Source organism: Saccostrea cucullata, unplaced genomic scaffold (assembly GCF_032062105.1).
Source record: "Saccostrea cucullata isolate Sc308-1 unplaced genomic scaffold, CSIRO_AGI_Scuc_v1 ctg497, whole genome shotgun sequence".
Taxonomy (NCBI): domain Eukaryota; kingdom Metazoa; phylum Mollusca; class Bivalvia; order Ostreida; family Ostreidae; genus Saccostrea; species Saccostrea cuccullata.
In genome coordinates this window covers 148,085-168,251 of record NW_026927325.1, presented here as the reverse complement: position 1 = coordinate 168,251, position 20,167 = coordinate 148,085, and the positions used below count along the sequence as shown (strand labels likewise).

The 20,167-nt window shown below is 31.4% G+C and overlaps 2 protein-coding genes across 2 annotated transcripts; one reads left to right on the top strand and one right to left on the bottom strand.

The window, feature by feature from the left end:
- Positions 1 to 69: 69 nt before the first annotated feature.
- LOC134274064 (intraflagellar transport protein 74 homolog) lies at positions 70 to 16,499 on the bottom strand. Its single transcript, XM_062756302.1, has 31 exons — positions 16,435 to 16,499; positions 13,543 to 13,594; positions 11,235 to 11,435; positions 10,698 to 10,787; positions 10,146 to 10,204; positions 9,756 to 9,850; positions 9,575 to 9,648; positions 8,359 to 8,667; positions 6,015 to 6,101; positions 5,377 to 5,441; positions 5,185 to 5,231; positions 4,979 to 5,033; positions 4,692 to 4,772; positions 4,503 to 4,551; positions 4,317 to 4,415; positions 4,157 to 4,217; positions 3,882 to 3,941; positions 3,667 to 3,728; positions 3,393 to 3,471; positions 3,159 to 3,281; positions 2,891 to 2,924; positions 2,635 to 2,785; positions 2,388 to 2,467; positions 2,217 to 2,270; positions 2,050 to 2,090; positions 1,833 to 1,889; positions 1,354 to 1,474; positions 1,006 to 1,169; positions 645 to 770; positions 429 to 489; positions 70 to 272 (listed from the first exon to the last, which is right to left on the bottom strand). Exons 3-31 carry the CDS (start codon positions 11,402 to 11,404, stop codon positions 154 to 156), a joined length of 2,673 nt encoding a protein of 890 aa, XP_062612286.1. The 5' UTR covers positions 11,405 to 11,435; positions 13,543 to 13,594; positions 16,435 to 16,499; the 3' UTR covers positions 70 to 153.
- A 159-nt stretch (positions 16,500 to 16,658) lies between these two features.
- Positions 16,659 to 19,640, top strand: LOC134274070 (UDP-N-acetylglucosamine transferase subunit ALG14 homolog). The gene is made up of 5 exons (XM_062756309.1): positions 16,659 to 16,804; positions 17,308 to 17,462; positions 18,436 to 18,558; positions 19,277 to 19,336; positions 19,448 to 19,640. The coding sequence occupies exons 1-5, from the start codon at positions 16,681 to 16,683 to the stop codon at positions 19,616 to 19,618; spliced, it is 633 nt and encodes a 210-aa protein (XP_062612293.1). The 5' UTR covers positions 16,659 to 16,680; the 3' UTR covers positions 19,619 to 19,640.
- Positions 19,641 to 20,167: the final 527 nt, after the last annotated feature.

The following is a 20,167-nucleotide window of genomic DNA, read 5'->3' as shown; positions in this document are numbered from 1 at the left end:
CAAGTAAAGAAAGATAACTTTAGCAAGAGTGACAACTCTTCAATTTTCCTCACAACCAACAATAAATTATTGAAAAATATTTTATTTATGGACGGATTTACTCATTACATATAAATAAACAAAATGTCATTGAAAGATCTTTTTCTAATGTCTCTACATGCTGGTCTTTCCCGCCATCTGTCTTTGTAGAACTAAGTTAAACTCATCAATGGAAGAAGAAACCCGTTTGGATATGGCCCTGTAATCACATTCCATTGTCTTGGTGCTGATAACTGTGTTGTGGTTAAGGAAAAGTTAAACCCTAGGTTACTGTTTGAATTTCGGGACTTCAGAGTTGGAGGTTTTTTTGGTACAAAAAAAAAATCAATTATTACTTATTGTGTTATCATTACTAAAATTAAATATATTTGAGCAACAGAAAAGGATACATTCTTTCATGACAAAGTTGTTCTGTTCATGGTGTTGCCACTTCTTCTCTAAGTTACCCAGCTGTTGATTTAAAAAGAAAAAAAGAATATCAGATACATCTCACTTTAACAGCAAAATATAGAAACTATATCCCAATTCCTGGTGAAGTTAATAACCATTTGAGAAACATTTTTCTGATGAGTTTTACGTCTGAACATATTCATAGTATGTCTTACCTGAACGAACGTCTCATTCTCATTCAGTTGGGCCTTCATGCCCTCATACTGGCTGGTCAGCTGTTGCATGGTCTTCTTAAATGTATCCCTCCTCCTTTGCAAGATCACTCTGTCATCCATCAATTTCTACAAAATATATGGACAGGTTAATTCTTTTGAAATTATTAGCTAAAAAGAAAAATACATGTACATGTAGTATGTCAGAATCTATGAACTTTTTTGTAAACTGATCAGTATTTGCACTCTAAGCAAATTCACACTCATATTTCAGCTATGCTGTAGCATATTGCAGCTGAATTACAAATCTGGCAATCTGACTCAATATATTCATTCATGCCTATAATAAACATTGATGACTAACCCTTCTCTTTTTCTCTGCCTCTTCTTTCAGAGTGCTGAGATCTGAGTAAACCTCCAGTTCTTTTTCCATGGTGGAGATCTTCTCCCGTAACATGACCAGTTCTGTGTTGATTTTCTCCTCTAATTGTTCTACCTTCTGTAGATCAGACTGTAGTTTGTCACTCTCTGGAATGAAATAAATTGTACATTTGTATCTTAACTTCTTAGCATCATGTGAATTACAAATATCTAGAAGCTAGTACATGTGTATCTTCCACATCATCAGTGACCTCCATTTATGTTCATTTCAGACAGCGACAATGTAGGAATGTTATGTACACATTTATCCTAGCCTACAAATAAATCCTACCTGCAGCCAGTCCTACTGTTGTTTGTTCCGATTTCTTCATTTCACCAGTCTTAAACTCTAGATCTTCCTTCATTGTTCCTAGCTCTTGTGGAGTGGGCAATGCAGTGAAGCGACTCATATTCTACAAATCAATAAAGCATCATAACATTCAGTAGTTTATACACTCTTTTTTTTTTTGCACATCAACAATATAGTCTGAAATATTAGCAAAATTTCCAGAACAAAAACAATCTAGATTACAGAAAGAGTAGCAATCTCCTTCAGACTCTGGACATTTCTTCTTCAGTGGTTTTCACATAATTTTAATAGTTTGAAGTATTTCGACAATTTCTGGATGATGCATTTGATACAGAGCTAATAAACATAAATCTTATCCTTAAAACAAACCTGATTTATGCATTTGAATTTTGTGAAATATTACTTATTTTCAGAGATTTCCAGTATATGTTCAAGTATTCTGAGAAGATTATTCCACCTACCCGACTTGTGTGTTCAAGGAGAGACACAATGTTCTGCTCGGTCTGTTTTAATTTTTCCTGGAAACAGAAATATCAAGTGGTATCAATGACTCATATGTTTTAAACACACTTTCAAAGTACATGTATCAAGATTTCAAGGTTGACAATTGCTTTTTTCTGTTTCATCACTTTTACTTATCAATTCATTTGTGCTCCGATCCACTACTGTTTTGCTTACCAGTTCTTGTGCTTTTGATTCTTCAAAGTTATTCAGGAATTCTAAACAATACAATAATAATACATTTTTCATCATTTGAAAACAATATCTTCAAATTAATATTCATACATACAAGTTCTCAAAATAAAACATGAAATGAAGCTGGCTATGTCCATTTGATTTCTCACCATCTATAGTTTCTTCTCTTTTCTTTAATTCTTTATATTTCTGATTTCTCTCTCCTGTAAAAAAAAAAAAGAATATTTAAGTGTAAACATTTAAACTCCACAAATTATTTTTCTCCTTGATTATTTTCTCTTTATTTTTTTCTTTTGCATTCTTGATTCTATTCTACCTACCCTGATTCTCCTCTATATCAAGGTCAAGTTGTCGGATCTCTTCTTCAATATTTTCAATTTTCTCCCTCAGCTCATTAGTCCTACAAGAGCATAAAAAAATAATCATGATATATAAAACACTTCAGGTCACCTGGTGAGGCAATAAAAAAAATAAATTTTGAATTAAATACTAATTGATGTTTTGCATAATACTCAATGATATAATCTTCATATTAAGTGCACAATCTCAGTAAGGGTAATGACTGACTGTCTCTCTAAGCTGGCAATCTCCTGGTTGTCGTCCTTGACCTGTTTCAGCAGTCTCTCCCTCTCCTCGGCAGGGGACTGTTTATTCCGAGTTTCCTCCAAATAGTTATCCCTCTGGATCTCCAATTCATTAATCTGGTCATAAAGCCTCACTGAAAATAATTAATTTCAAAAATTTTAAAACTTAGGCTCATGAACACAATAAATAAAATTCTGTATTTAGTTTCATTCTTTTTTATTTCAAACTATATACATACCTGCCTCCTGTTTGACTTGAGACATTGATAATTCCTGGAAAGATAATCACACATTGATATTAATGCACCTACATGTAGTATGGTTAATTTTTCCTTTCTTATTTTCTTGGTTTAATTGATAAAATTCCAATTTACTTGTAAAGTTCATTAAATTTACTTATTAATTAAGTAAAACTTTCATTCTCATTTCTTTGTGACCACACAGCAAAATACTTCAGAACATGAATTGCTAATGACAATGTATATGCTGATTGAATGAAGATCATACCTCTTGAAGGTTTGCTGTTTTAGAGTTGAGTACATCTAACTCTTGCTGTGATTTCTCTAGCTGTCTTAACATGTGTTCATTCATGTCTTTGAGGGAGAAGTATCTCTGTTTCATGTCTGGCTCCTAAAAAAAAGAAAGAATATTAGTTTTGGTTTTCCCGAAGCTCAGTAAATTGTTCATTACAGCAATACTGTTAAACATATAAATGAACAATCCAGTGCAAATAATCCTTACCATATCATTAACCAAATTATCAGCCATGCGTTTTTCTTGGTCAAGTTCTGTTTCTAGCTGTCTAATCCTCTCCTCTTTTCTACCATGATAAAGGAAAAGTAGAGTACAAAAAATAATTGGTATAAAAATATTGAATTCAATTTAAATGCATTATACACCAACTCCAAATATTTAAAACAATGCCTTATTTATTAAAAGGAGTTTTAAGCACAGTAAATATGAAAATACCTAAAACTATTTAAAAGTAATACTTTCTATGGTACTTCTAACTTACTCTTTTTTAACTTCAAATAAATCTTCAATTTTCTTTGCTTCTCTTTCATTGTTTGCTCTCAGCTGCAATATTTATGACCATAGAATAAATAAATACATTTTAAAAGTTCCCATTGTTTATGCTTTTCTGTATTGTGTTTCTATACATATTTTAAAAGATGCAGAAAATAACAGCATATGTAGAAATAAGAATATTCTGTTTAAAAGTTCACTCACATCGTTTAAGTCAAATTCCACATCTTGAATATCTTCATCTGTAGTTAATTTGTCAACAAGCTGAAATAAGTTATTAATATTTTAAAACAAGATCTATTCCTAGAATATGAGGACCAACATCATATACAGAAACTTGTTATTTCTCAAGATTGGTGAAAATGCCTTTTTCCCCTAATAACTTACTATTACACTGTATACCAATCAAGAACAACTGGAATTTATCTCATACAAAACAAATATTTTCATTACTTACATATAATTTCTCAAAAACTTACTGTGTTGTAATCCCCCAACTCTCCTTGTAGATCTCTAATTTCACTAGCAAGTGATTCAGCCCTGAAAAAAATTAAATCATAATGACCATTAGGGAGGCTTTGTCATTTTTGAATCATATTACAATGTCCATTTAAAATCATTTCTTAAAAGAAATCCTACCTCTTTTCATAAGTGAGAAATGATGAATTTTCTTCTGAGGAGTTCTCAATCTCCTGTTTCAATCTTCCATTCTCTGCATTTAATTCATTTAACTTCCCTCTGTGGATATAAAATAATTAGATCAAAGTACTAAATAAAAGCTGCAAATAACTGAGTTTAAATTAATATACTCACGATATATCTTACCTAATAAGCCCTAGGAAATATGTTTTATCTTGGACCATTCTTTGTGAGCCTGTATGAACGAATATTTAAAACAATATTTAAAGCAAGACATTACAGTCATAAACATGATAAATAAGATTAAAGTGAGACACATTCATTCATAAAATCCAACACAAAAGTTTTTTTCTCTTTTATTGAAAATGTTCAGACCTCCTTTTATTCCTGTTTTCATTCCTCCCAATCCTTGTTGTGTCATGGGTCTGTCAACCACTGTAACTTGAGATGACAGTGCTACAACACAAGATTTTTAAAAATAAATTTTAAAGTCAAACAATGAATTTTAAAAAGGATGCATGTTTAACTAAAATGTGAAAAAAGAAAATCTTTAAATTTTATTTACTTTGTAATAAGAATTACTCAGGATGTATAATTTCTACATAGCCTAAGGTGGATTTCTCTGCAAGAGGTAAAATAAAAAAAAGAAGACAATCACATACCAACACCTCCCCCAGTCTGTCCCCCTCTAGTTCCAGGTCGCGCTGTCCCAGGATTCTGTAAATGTAAAGCATACATGTACTTGTACATCGGTTATAAATCATTGTGACAATATATTCTTCAATCAAGAACAAATTGATAATATTCAAATATTAAGGAAAAAAAAACAGTTTTCAGTTCATAAAAATATATATTTATAAAAATGTACCATAGCTGTTGTTAATCGTGTGGCAGTGCCTGGCTGCAGTCCTGGAGCTAAAAAGAGAAAAAAGTATATGAACATATCTAAAATATGTTAACACAGATTTAAAAATCATATACAGCATATAGAGTCTTGAGTCTGTAATCATGGTAATTTGTTGTAAAATTCACAAAAATTAGTTTACAAATGTAAGGATACCTGCTGTACCCAGCCTGGCCCCAGTCCGTGGTCGACTGCCACTTGCTGTTGGTACTCTTCCACTCCTTCAGAAAGTAAAAAAATGTATTACTTGTTTATCTGTCATATTTATATGCAACAAATAATAAAATATGCATTTTTTTTCTCCTAGACTGTGAGTCGCAAATATTACCAGCCATGGCTAGGTTCAAGGAACATGACTAAATTATAAACGTGTCTACTTAATTAATGCCACTTGCGATTCACTACAAAATTTGCTTAAAATTTAACATGCTACAAGATATCAATGTCTTTTTTATCATCCTTATTCCTTAACATTGCTGATTTTAACAGGACAAAATAAACATTTATTTCTCATTCATTTACGTTGGGTAAAATTTAAAATGATTTTGTGACGTATATCAGAAATACGGCATCGATGAAAGGCAAACGAATATAACTCCTTGACAGTTAAGTTAGAACATTCATTCATTGATTATGTACATGCCAGCCAAACAGAGAATTCCGAGTTTTTCTTTTCTTGTCCCATTCATTTGTTACGGAGTCATTTAGCGTACTTGATACTACAAGCAACAATTATTCTAGAAGGCTTGAAAACAATAAATCCCCCCTGAGATAAGAAAAATAATCATATTTACATGATTCTCGATGTTGTCTGTTGACAGGAAACGCAATGGAATTTCGCGCATAGGATTATGGGTAAACCAATAGAAGGGTAAGTTGAACTTGTAATTATTCGTGCAGGTTTTCATCTATTTAATAATTTTTTTTATTTTTTAAACAGCCTTTTCTCTCAGTGCTTGGTAAATTAAATTTGCTTTATACATGTATTTAGATCTTATAAAAAAAAAATTTATCCATTTTATGAATTAGACCCAAATTAGAGATATTATATAAATTAAAAGCCCCCCCGACTACTTGGGTGCCTCGAGTCATTTATTTTAGCTAGACTACATGGAAAAGTTATCTCTACTTTAAAGAGAGCTCAGTTTCTTCTAGCTAAAATGTAGGCACCCTTTATATTTGATCTCCAGCATCCTTAACAATGATTAGTTGACTAGTGAATTTATGATGAATTGGAATTTTTAATATTTAGGTACCTCAAGGTATAGTTGAACTTGGATATCTCAAACATATGTATCTTGAATACTGCAGAAAATGTCAAATCAGTACAGTGTCTCAACCACTTTTATTTAATGTGCATTTTAACCTCAATTTTGTGCATCCTTAGACTTCTCTGATTTTTTTTTTCATCAATCCTTCCCGTATGAAATAATTTAAAAGTTAGTTTGTATCTTTTATGATCCCCCATGTTCAAACTGTATCTCCTATGAGTCAATTGTTATATGTACAGCACTTTTAGAAATCAACCTAATACACCAAAACATTTATTTCTAACATCGAACCATTTAAGTGAAAAAAAGAACAAGATATAATTTTCACGTTTTATTGTGTAGAATAAAAAAAATTAAGTAACAATTATGTATATTCAAGAAATATAAATTCAAACTTTTTATATTTTTAAATGCAATAATATGCATTCTTCAGCAATAACAGTACCTCTCTGTTGTAATTCTATAACAAACTCACTAACATTGAATGATCTTGCAAATCTAACAAATACACTAACAAGGAACACAAATAAAAAACAAAACGGCAACATCTGAGACATTTTCTTTCAACTTCAGGTAGAATGTTGTTATACAGAAATATTTCCCATCATGACTCTGACCATCTTTAAAAAATATCGGCAGTATTGACATAAAATATACATGCCACAATTTGACAAGAAAGTATTTGTAGACAGAGCACAGTTTATATGTATAAACGAAATATACTGGAATTCCTGAAAATATCACCAATAATATGGACTTGTACATACCCTTTCCAAACAATATAACATATAACAACATTCAATATCTTGATTTAAACCAAGTTAGTACATTCAACAATAATGATGAACATATGTAACTTGTTTCAAAATAAAACACAGCAAACACAACACCATCTCTCACAATTCTATTTTCAGTATTTTCTGTTGCACAAAAAACACAAACTTCAATACTGCTCCCAAATGCCCTTGTTTTAACTTCTAATATATCCACATGTAAAACTCTATACAACAAACAATATCTTCATAACACAACACTCTCTGTTTGAATCTCTCTCTCTCTTATTTTTTTCACTTACACTTATTTTCAAAGAAGTAAAAAAATATACATTAACATCCTCTTTGCTAGCCAAGGATGATGATCAGCTCGTCTTCTGTTTCCTTGAAAAGATATGAGGAGTGGATTGTCACCCTTTGCTAACTAAGATGATTGTATCATCAGCTGTTGCCAAAATAACTTTGAGAAATTTTATAGATGGGAGAGTTAAATTATTAAATCATAAAATAGAAAAAGTACTTTAATACTTTTTTTCTCAGTTCCAAAATTTGTGAAGAAAGTTTAACTGTTATTCTGACAGGAGACTGCAATGAATATACATGTATTCAAATAATTTTGCTGTGCATTATCTCAGACAAATAATTCTATATGTGATTTTTGAAGGAAAAAATAATACAGTTGAACTTTGGTATTTCAATAATCGAGCATGAATACATTGTACCATGGAATATATTGGAGTGATTTCGAAATCTGAAGCCTTTTTTTCAAGTATTTTACCATTAGTATCCCACAACTTAAGATATCTCTTTTTTTCCTGGTCCCATCACTTTGAGATAAGAGGGTTCAACTGTACTTCTTAAAAATAAGACAAAAAGAAAAAAAAGTGCAAACAAGTCTTCACCACTCAGAATCCTATCTTGACAACAATTAAAGAAAAAAAAGCCACAAACAAAACAAAGGACAAGAAAAAAAAAATAATCAAACACACAAAACAAAAGCAAAACAACCAACCTTCAGCTATTAAACTTTTCATACATAAACTTCAACATGGAAATGTTATACATCTAACAAACAAAAATATATATCTGTAATCTACTGGATTTTCTTAGAAGCTTCATTGGAGTTCTTATCAAAATTAACTTTTAACACTTTATGAACACCTTTTAACATTCTGTAAAACCAAAATAAATTGATGACATCAAGAACAAGACAGGAATATAACAGGACATTTTGAATGTGACCCGATCTCGTAAATGCTTCTGTTCCATACACCTCATACACTCTCATCCAATAAAATGGCATTACAACAATACGAACAGCAAAAAAAGATAGAGTCATTAGGATGCCATTAGTAAATCCCAGTGGGTCTGTTTTCTTTATTCCAAGCATGTCAAAAAAGTACCTGAAATATAGCATAAAGTGGATCAGTTAACAGCAGATAATGATTATAACATTAATATTGTCCAAAGGCACTCCCCATCTTAATTGTTAAAAAAAATTTACATCTACTACATGCACTACAGTTTAGTAGATGTAATTTTTTTTAACAAATTAAGATGATGAGTGCCTATGATTAATGTCCATCAGAGTTCACCATCACAAAGTCCACAACTGAAAGGCCAGTTAGAGTAGCACACAACTTTTACCATAACAAAATAGAACAATTGTTAGTTATTCCAAAGCTACTAACTTAGGGCATTTAGAATTGCTGAAAGGCAGATAAATATCAAAACAAAGGAATGATACATAAAGTCAAACTTAATAATCTCAAACAACATGGGACTGAAATAACTTTGAGATATACAAGATTTGATATATTAAAAGTTTAAAAGAACAAAGGGCCCAGTAAGCCACATTGCCCAACTGAACAATTTGATAAGAGAAAATTCAGATAAGTTCAGAAATAAAAAGTTTAAATATACAAGTGGTCCCATCATCATCAAAAGAGACTGTTTCAATGGGGGGTTGTAGCTCTCTGGAATAATTTTCCAGAGAAAAAGTTTGAGTTTCTAAAAGTTTTGTTTAGGTTTGAAAGATTGAGTTTCTCTGGTGTCCCCCTGGCCCCTAGTGAGCCTGCTCTTTTTTCAAAAACCAGAAAAGTGATCTTTTACCTTCCAACCCCCTTTGCAAGTAAAAGATGTTTTTCTGGTTTTCCACATAAGTTAAAGCTCACTAGGGGCCGCCAGAGAAACCCAAAAATTCTATCAAACCTATAACTTTTCACCGCCAAAATATGGCTGAAATATTTCCAACTCAACATTAAACAATATCGATCAATGACAATCAATCAGTTCTGAAGGCAGTCATACCTGTTGTTTACAAACGGGGTAGAAATTTCAGCCAGCAGTCGGTAATTTGCAAAATATGGCATGACTCCGAAAACCTAGAATATCAAAGGATGGCATTAGCGAAAATCTTCTGCAAGATAATTAGTAACATGTCTAGCAATGTTAAAAGATGGCTATTAATATAGTATTAAAACAATCTTACCATCACATAATAGTATGCATAAATTGAAGCTGCATGGTGAAATAAGAAGAAGAGTTCTCCAATGTGCTTGTAGTAAATGGCCATGACTACTACATCTACAAAACATTTTGTTTATTTATTTCATATATTGTTAAAGTTTTTCCAGAGCTGCAAATTAGCCTTTGATTTCTTTCAAATAAATGTTTTGGATTTTTTTTGCTTGAAATTTTCAAACAAAAATGAATTATGCACTTAACATGTATTATAAACTAATGCCTTTAAATATTCAAAATTATTGCATTGAATTATGCTGTTTTCATTTTCATATGATTTTGGTCTGTAAACAGTATGATTTTGATAATGAATAAAATTAATTAGAAGTCTTCAATATGATATATTAATGCTACTTACCAGACAACATATATCCTATTACAATGGCACATCCTGTTCTTACAATTGGACTGTCATGCCTATAACATATAAGTAAAATTGTTATCTTATAATACTAGGATTGATTACCGGTAATATAATGACAATGCTTAAACAAGAGGCCTGTTGGCTACATTGCTCATCTGAGTCACATATCCTTATCCTAACCCTGGTTCTGAAAACTATCATTAAAACACTAGAAACGCTTGAAATTTAATTCATATTTAAACTGTTCTGTACATAAATATATAATTTTTTAAGAAAATAAAATCTTTGTTATTACACTGCACATTATATTATGAGTGTTTATATTTGTTTCAGACAAGAATTAAGTGTCAAAATTTTGTAAAATTCCTGATTATTTAATAAAATTGATATATATTCTCTTTGAATTTGTTCTACTTGTGACTATGTGGACCTGGTTAGGTCTGTATAGTATCGAATACACCTCATCAAAAGTCAATCCTTGTACATTAAACATGAATTATGCAAAATGCAAAAGTAGATACATGTACATTGTATTCAAAAAATTACCAGATAGGATCCGAGCTGAGTTCTTCATCATACAAAAATGCATAAAGACAAATTGAGCTAACAATCACAGCATGAACACTTGAATTGATTCTGAAAAAAAGAAATCATTATACAAAGGATATAACATTTATATGTATCAAAATGCATTAAATGTATGTCACAAACAATAAATTTGTAAAGCAGTCCAATCTCTTCTTTTCATCAACATCTGTGCATAATTTTTGTTAGTCCCACACTAGAAACTTTGAATTCCCATAACCACTGTTGTCATTAAGAAATATTCAATGATACCAAGTGCTTTTCAGTTCTAATTCGAGTGAATCTACTAGTTTTCAATTTTGCATCTCCATAACCTCACAACATCTACTTGTAACTATATTATATTCAAATATACCAACTGATCTCCAATTCTGGTAATTCTACAATCTGTACAAGTAAATATATACAATTGTTATTACTATAACTGGTAGGTATACATAAAAATGCTAATGGCACCTTACCCTCTGTACAAAATTTGTGCTCAAGCAATAATCATACCTGGTGTCCCAGTCTATCTTGTTGGCAACAGGTAAGGTGTTGTACTTGCTGAACATTTTCTTGGACAAGTTTGGGTTGACAAACTTGAACAGGAACAGAAAGAAGAAAAAACTTATACATGCTGCTGGCAGATATTTACTGTCAAATTCCATAGACTGGATGCTGGGCATGGTGAACACTGACTAACATTACAACCCGGGCCTAAAATAGAGGAAAAACATAAATAATTATAATGAACCTTTGATTGATAAGTGTGTTTTACATGGAGTAAATTATCATATGATAACAAGTCAATGTTCTTACAATTTGGTTATCATGTGATAATGAATCAGTCAGCAACCTAAGTACAATCTACATGAGAGGGGACAGAGATTAAATCTAAAGGTCAATGAGTTGAATTATTCTCTTTTTATTTATCTGAGGATCTAAAAGCTTTCTGTTATGACACTACATCATTAAATAATGTATTGTTAGCTTTCAAGTTCACATCCACATATAGTTTATGTCCTCACCAAATAACCAACTATTAGGGACCATCTTGAATGATAACTAAAAGTACTTATATACTGTGAGCAAGCTCAGAAATTTTATGTGTTTTACCAAAAAAAAAAAATCTTTAATTTAAAAAAATGACCTTAATTCAAGAATACAGCACATATGCTGGTCATACATGTAAGCATTTTTCCATTTTAAAGTTGTGGACCTGATAGGAATTTTAGACTTTTGTCTGAAAGTGACCCGAGACTTGCCAAAATGACTTTAGGTCAAGGACAATGACACATGGCCATTTTTTGGGGGGAAAATGTACTTCCAATGTTTTCACATTAAAAAGCTATAGACTACTAGACAAATCTTGTCACTTTTCTTTGCAGTTATCACGAACTTGCCAAGATAACATTAAGTCTAAAGTACAAGCCTGGTTCAAGAGCACGGCTCTTTTAAATCATCTTTGAATAAACATCTAATGTTTCTGCATTAGAGAGTTATAGACTTGACATGAATTTCTGCCAGTGACATTGAGCTTGCTGGAATGACCTTGAGACAAGCTCATGACACATCTTCAGGTCATAAGCAACTTTTGTATGAAAAAAATGAATAAAGTTCACATGTTTCTCCATATCAAAGTTTTGGTCTTTTAAAACTCTCAACAAAGATTTTCACTTCTCTCCAGCTGAAGGAAATTGCAAGGTTAAGCTTATATTATATTCTTGGTCATAAGCCATCTTTGTGTTAAGATTAGGCTTCCAATATTTCTCACGACAGTTACAAGATGTGGACTAATTGACATGAATATTTCATTTTTCCTATTTCAATATATACCAAACAAAAATTTTATACTTCATCTATCTTGAAATTTCTGGAGGAATTGGGTGAAGGTCATGCCATATCACGGTCATAAGAATTCATTGTACCAAAAATTAAATTCTAATATTTCTCCTTTTATACAAAGTTATTCCCCTGCACACAGACAAGGTGATCCTATACACCCCCAAACTTCATTTCTGGGAGGTTTAACAATTTAGTAAGATATGGCTTCATTTTCATCTGTTTATTATCATTTTGTGAATTACTTGATGTGGTAAATAATAAAATTAGTAAAAATACCACATGAAGCAGCTGAACTGCTTATTGATGTATGTATTATAATTTATAACCAGACACTTAGTATTGATTTGGCTACTGCAAAATTCAATTGTATCCATTACAGGATGAAACACAATGTACACTACCAAAATAATTATGTTTTATTACCTATATCCTGATCGACTGGTATAATGAAACATTAATGATGCACAGTTTGTGCAGCTTTGGTCAATATATGGTACAGCGTTATGAGGAAGTAAATCCCCTCCAAACCCTTAAAATGTCCATGCTATATACATGATATAGCATATAAGATAGGGACTTAAAAAATCGCTGATTTTGCAGCTTTTTTAAATGATAGGGAAATATATAAGAAGTGCATCTAGAAAAGCAATAGAGTGAGAGTGATTTTTAAAATGGATGATTATGCATGTGAGAACAAAACTTAGTAGCATTTTGATTTAGTCCTCAAAAAAAAAAAGAATGAAACTTATGGGAGTACCTTGGTTATTTTTTCAAAGCATAAGTGATGACACTAGTAGAAAGTAATATCAACTCTATTTGCCTTGCATTAAATGGCATACAAAGAGGAAATGCAAGTAACAGGCCAGACCAGGATCTAAACCCATGTCCCCACTAGCCCCCACTATACTGACAAATGTTCTATGCTATATTGACACTACAGGTAAACAAACACGTCTGATTACCATATTTTCCCCCTTACCTTTGCTCCTGAAGACACCAACCCAGGCTCTTCCCTGGCAGGAACAATATACCTGACTAGTGTGTGATATGTCTGAAGTTCATGTTCTTCCAGAAACCTAACATATCTTATTTACTAGCATTTAAATTTTTAAAAGATTTTTAAATTTACATAAATCGGAATATTTCCTCAAGTTAGCCTCTGATGATCTGAGAATTATTGTGTTTCCCGGTATCAAACATGTTAAACAAGATAATTATCTCTTCACTCTTGCTTGTTTAGAGAAGTATTGATCATTAAATTGTAATTTTACATTCATATCACATTTAAAAAAAAAAATATGCAATGTTCATGCATGTTCAAGCAAAATCATTTAATTTGAACTGAAAAAAAAACAACAACAGCTTGTAAATGCCCAAATTGTCATTAAAATTTGTCTAGACATTAACATAAATCAGTATAATTAACATTACTGATGTATTGAGGAAACATTAAACCATATTTTTTGTATCTCATATTACAGTGTTACAATCTTTAATTATGCTGCATATTTCAATTTGTTCCCTCTTGAATCCATTGAGCCAAAATGCCATTTTTACGTGTACATGCACAACCTTCATGTTCTCTGTGTATCACAAGTATGTACTTTAGTCTTTGACAAATTAAACTATTTTGTAGAAGAATATTTTATAAGCCAGTGTTTACAAGAAGCCACTTTTGTAACAAATACTTTTAAAGGAAAGGGATGAGACACTTTCACTGCAAATTGAAATATTTAATTCAGTCAGTAATGATCAAGTTTTTTTTTTTTTTTTTTTTAAAAAAGCTTCAAAATACACAGTTAACTATCATTGTGGTTATCAGTCACCTATCAATTTTCCAGACTCTTAACTCAATGTCATCATGGGATGCAATAAGTGGTGTTTCTGTGGAATGGCTAATAGGTTTTTCCCTAAACCATGTAGAGAATCATTCAATTTAATTTTCCTATTGAGATGTCCAATCAAACAAATAGAAACAATGTGTTTTGTATGAAATTAAAGGTGGGGTTAGATTCAGGATGGCATTATTGTGTACAATGACACCCCAAAAAAGGAAGGTCTCCTAAACCACCAATTATCGTATTGTAATCATATTGTAACAATTGTTTATGCCCCTGAGGCTTCTTGATTGGTAAATAAACATAATTCTATAGATCAGACTGTAGAGGTCTAGCTACTAGTCAAAAGATCTACCTCTATACCAAATTAAAGCTGGTTATAAAAGCTTACTGGAATGCATTTCTTCCTCAACATGCTCAATCAGCAATGCCTACTAGTACTATCTGCAACAGACTTCCATCAATATATGACATATGGCAGAAATTCAACGATAAATTTCTTAATGTGATGGAAAGACCTCAAAGATAACTTCAAGGCACTTTTACCAACCTTGGATTACACAGAAACATAAAACATCTATATATAAGAGGAAGAAGCACACCTTCTTGACGTACAAACACAGACAGTCACACACAACAGAACACTATATTATCTTCAAAAAGCTTAAGAATAATGTTTACATTCAGGAAAGGAAGGAGAATTACAAACAGTATGTTCAACACATAGTCACAAATGCCACAGGACAAAGTGGCTGTGAAGCTTACAAAACAAATGAACTATAGTACTATTTGGGTCAGAGTGCATCAGTCAACAATGAACATGGTAAACTATACCAGTTTCTGCAGGCATCCTATTCCTAAAGAGAACTGTTCTAATCCCTTATTCTTCCTTGAGTCCTATAAATGACATGCCCTTTACAGTGGGTACTACTAAACAGAGTACGCTAGAGTATGATGGAGTACTTTAGAGTATGCTAGAAAAATTGTGTATTTTAATATAATTAGATTGGTTTATTCATGTATATACAACTTGATTAAACAGTATTATAAAATAATATTGCAACATTTGTCCCAAATATTTGTAATTTTAGCGATAGTTTGACAAGAAAGCAACATTCATATTTCAATGCTTTAAAGGTTATCAACACCCCGATCTCGGTTACTATTTTGTTTCAGACTCATTAACTTTAACTAAATTTTATTTATCAAAAATTTAATTAATTATATCACGTAAAATTAAATATTTTTCACATTAACAATGAAACGTTTGAAGTTAAATTATATCGGGATAAAACGATAAACCGTAACCTGAAATCAAAAATTAAAATAACTTAAAAAATAAGGAACACATATAAATATTTTATTTAAGATATATGTTTATTATGTTAAACTTATGTAGAAAAACATACAAAAAGCAATTTAATTGCATTAAGTTATAAAATTTTACTAGCGTACTCTAAAGTACTCTATCATACTATCGTACTCTGTTTAGTAGGACCGCTCTACAGTCTCATGTAATCTACTTCTTAGTCTTCTGAGTGCCTCTGCATATAGTGATATACCCACTGGTACAAACAAACTCTGACTGAAGTTTGAGGTGACATCAACTTGAAAACTGCCTCACACAAAAGAGGTCAAAGAAATACTGCTGAGATTATGAGATATATATAATGACCATATATTTCATATCATATTGACATATACACATTTCTGTATATAAAACCAAGGCACATGTGTTTTTATTGTTTTGGAGAATTGACTTACACTGTAAATGAATTTCATATTAGGGAAGCTCACATTCCTTTAACATACGAAAATGGAACGTATCAAATACTTATACTGTGTGCTACAAATATTTGGAAGGTGCAAGCAACACTTGGAATCCACAATAAAAGAGGAAATTCGAACTAAGCTTTTCAAAAGCATGTGAATTTGCAAAGACCTACAAGCTAAGGAATGAATGCAAAAATGATCGATAAGCATTATTCATTGAAATTTGATATGAATTAACATAACTTTATGTGTACATTTACCTTAAATAACCATATGAAGACACGTAATCCCGATTCTTGTAAATAACACCACAAACTGGTTACTAATGTCGTAAAAATGATTTTTTTACGTTCATTCTTATTCCAGAGCTACATGTTTGTATGAAAGAAATTTTAAACAATACCAGCCAATATCCCTTAAATGCTTCGACAATTTTGTTGTTTTTAGATTAATCGGATTAGAGTCCTCGAGATATTTACGACAGTCATAAAACAAAATTGGTAAACATGCTGATTCTGATAGTTGCAGCATGTGTAATTTTCCTTGCTGTATGTTTTGCTGTTATTGTCACAAGAGCTATTTACCAAAGAAGGAAATCCACGGTTTCAGTACTGGCTGTAATGGGTTCAGGTTATTGATTTAATTATTAGTTTGCTGACAATATAAAACCAAAAATGAACCCCTGATTCTCTCACTCTCTGGCACTGGAAGTTAGTCTAATGTATAAAATACAAACTAGTGTAAAATTAGTGATAGTATGGAAAAGATATTTTGTGAAACACTGGTGGATAAAGTTGTTCGATTTGTAAAGTTATTTTAATTTGTATTATTAATAAGATTCTTTAGAAAGACAAGATGTTAAGTTACACATGTTACAACATAATAATGATTTTTTTTGTTTAAAGAAGTGTAAGTAAGTAAGTAAGTAAATTGTTTATTATAGTGTCATGTGTTATACAGTACAATGAAAAACATTTAATACAATTAATATCCAAACACCCGGCCCATCGGACCTATATGTCACTTTTAACAGATTGTATGAAAAAGTGTAACTCTCTCACCTAGAAGACTAGTCTATATCATATGATAAATAACAACATATATATTTAATATATTTCATTGTACAATTAAAGGAGGACATACAAAAGAAATGCTGAGTCTACTGTCAGGTTTGGGTCCTCATTACCATCCCAGATATTACGTCATTGCCAATACTGACACCATGAGTCAACAGAAAGTGGAACAGTTTGAAAAACAAAGGACTTCCACAGAGAAAAACAAGTCAGAAGTGAGTATTCCTCTGACCAGATTACAATGGATTCTTGCTCCATTCATTTGGTATTACTTGGTCTAAAAAGTCAAAATCTAAATGAGTACAAGATATTATATATTAGATAAATGTAGAGCCAATTACTTGTACCTGTTGCAAGCATGTCACTTATGCAAGAGGTTTTTACATGAATATTGTAGTTATAATGTGACAAATACCACGCTTACATGTACCACAGCACCAGAAGCATTGTTCGGGAAATACATTAATTCAAAAACATTTAATTCAATTCAATTTCTTTATTGATTCACCAAACATGTTGGCATACAACCATGTTACATATAAAAGACAAATAATAAAATACATGCATACATGCAAGTGTATGGATCAGTGAAGTCAACCATGCAGAGTAAATATTACAACTTGTAGATTAAACATAATCATTATGCAAGCAGTATAGTATGGACAGTGATGAGCTAGTAAATGCATTAAATATATAAATTATATAATTGCGCTTTATTTTTGGAACACAATTCAAAACATTCATATAAAAATTCACATAGCCTTCTAGAATGAACTGCATTGTCAGGGTTACAAAATACTTTACAATGATTTTCTTTCAATATGTTATCGTTTAAATTACAGATGTTCAAAGGACTGTACTTTTTTCGTAAATCTGTATATAAGGGACAGTCATATATGAAATGTATTTCACTTTCTACAACAGTTTTACAATAGTGACAAAAACGCGATTCTTTTGGGATACAAGGCTTTGAATATCTGCCTATTTCAATTTCTAAAGGATGTGCAGAAATTCTCAGTTTTGTTAATTTAGAACGTATAGCTTTATTTATTGGATATTTTAAGTAGTCTTGTAATTCATAATATGCACTTAACTGATATAAGGGATGGGGTGGGGCAAGTTTGTTACTATAAGAATAAAATTGCACTGGACTTTTCTCCCAAAAATTATTTTCTTTATTCTGCACAGTATTCAATAGTCCTGATTCCCAGAAGCAGAGAAGTTGCACAGTCTTGGACAAGCTCTGTCTTGTCAACATTAATAGCATTGTGGAAGTCATTTCCTGTAGTCTTCAAAAGTAACCCTGACCTTGTAAGTATTTGTACAAATTCAAAATTTTTGCTTTTGAAGTTACATGTAAAGTGCTGTTTTTTAAGTAAACATGATTTATATCAATTTCTCAATTTCATTCAATCTAAAGCACATTCCTCTCCTCATACCATACAAATTTAGCGATTTTTCCTTACAAACTGGTACCGTATAATCCCTATTAACCGCCCCGGGCGCTTAGAAAATTGCAAAAAGGGGGCAGTTATTTTGGTATTCTCTTTATGATATTTAATGTCATATTTTAACTTCAAGAAATCTTTTGAAAATAAAAATAAGGAACCACTAAAATAATGCCTAACTTTACTTAAAGTGAAGATAATCCACCCAAAATATGCTAAATTATTCATTTTCCACTGAGAAATTGGATAAAAGACAAGTTTCATTTTCACTTTCTTCAATTTTTTGATACGATTCTTGTTGATTTTAATCAATGTACAGGGGGCCCTTACTTCCTGACAATTGAAAAAGACCTTAGGGGGTGCTTATAGGGGCAGGGGCGGTTAATAGGGATTATACAGTATTTTATTTTTAGCGAGAAGTAATTTTAGCGATTTTAATATGCTCACTAAAGAAGCTATTACATATAAAATGAAGTTAATTTTATCGATATTTAATTTTAGTGATCTCAGCACCCTCGCTAATAATGCCAAAGTTAAATCTTCTCAAAAAATTCTGCTTATACAGTATACTGTTTTTCCAGATACTGTGTAATGGTCCAGGTACATGTGTACCGATATGTCTTGCAGGACTGATATTAAAGGTACCAGTAATATTTTCCTTTCTTTTAAAGATTTTTAAATTTTTATCTTAACTTCATGCTGTATGAAATCATTAATTGTTGTGATTTTGTTTTTGTTGTTGTATTTTACAGATAGCTAGGTTGGGTAAACCTCGTATAGTTTATGTGGAAAGTATATGTCGAGTTGAGACTCTTTCTTTGTCGGCCTGGATGCTTTATTACTTGGTGGATGAAATGTTAGTTCAGTGGCCTTCTCTGCAGAACAAATTTCCCAGAACCCGTTATATAGGAAAGCTTGTTTGAAAGGTGATGGGTGACGCTTATTGTCAATTTGAAAGACGAGTGCAATATTTTCTGCAAGTGTTGGCAGAGAAAAATTCCTATAATCTCTGTGCTGAAGTGAAAGAAGCAATGAAAGATGTTTGGTGTGTAAAACTTGTAAATGTAAAACTTTTTTTCCCACTTTAGAGGGTACACAGTGCATTGTGAATGGTATTCATCTATCACTCATGCTTATTTTTGGTGCTACATTTCTTCAAACATTTCATTCAAAGAGTAAACATGAAATTAACAATGTATTTCATTTTATTTCAATGAATATAAAAATCTGATTAAAAATGTGTACACTGTATCCATAAAGTCTTTGTTGTATATATATAGCCAGATTTTGAATTTCTTTCCATTTTGTGATTTTTTTCATCTTGGAACAAATGAAGAGGCAACTGATTTGCCATAAAAGTTGCTTCTGAGTACTGTATACGGGTTATTTTTGCCTCAGTTGTGAAAAAGAGGGCTCATTGCAATTTGCCAGGTACTGTATGCATGATGCAAAAAAAAAAAAAAGTTTCATTC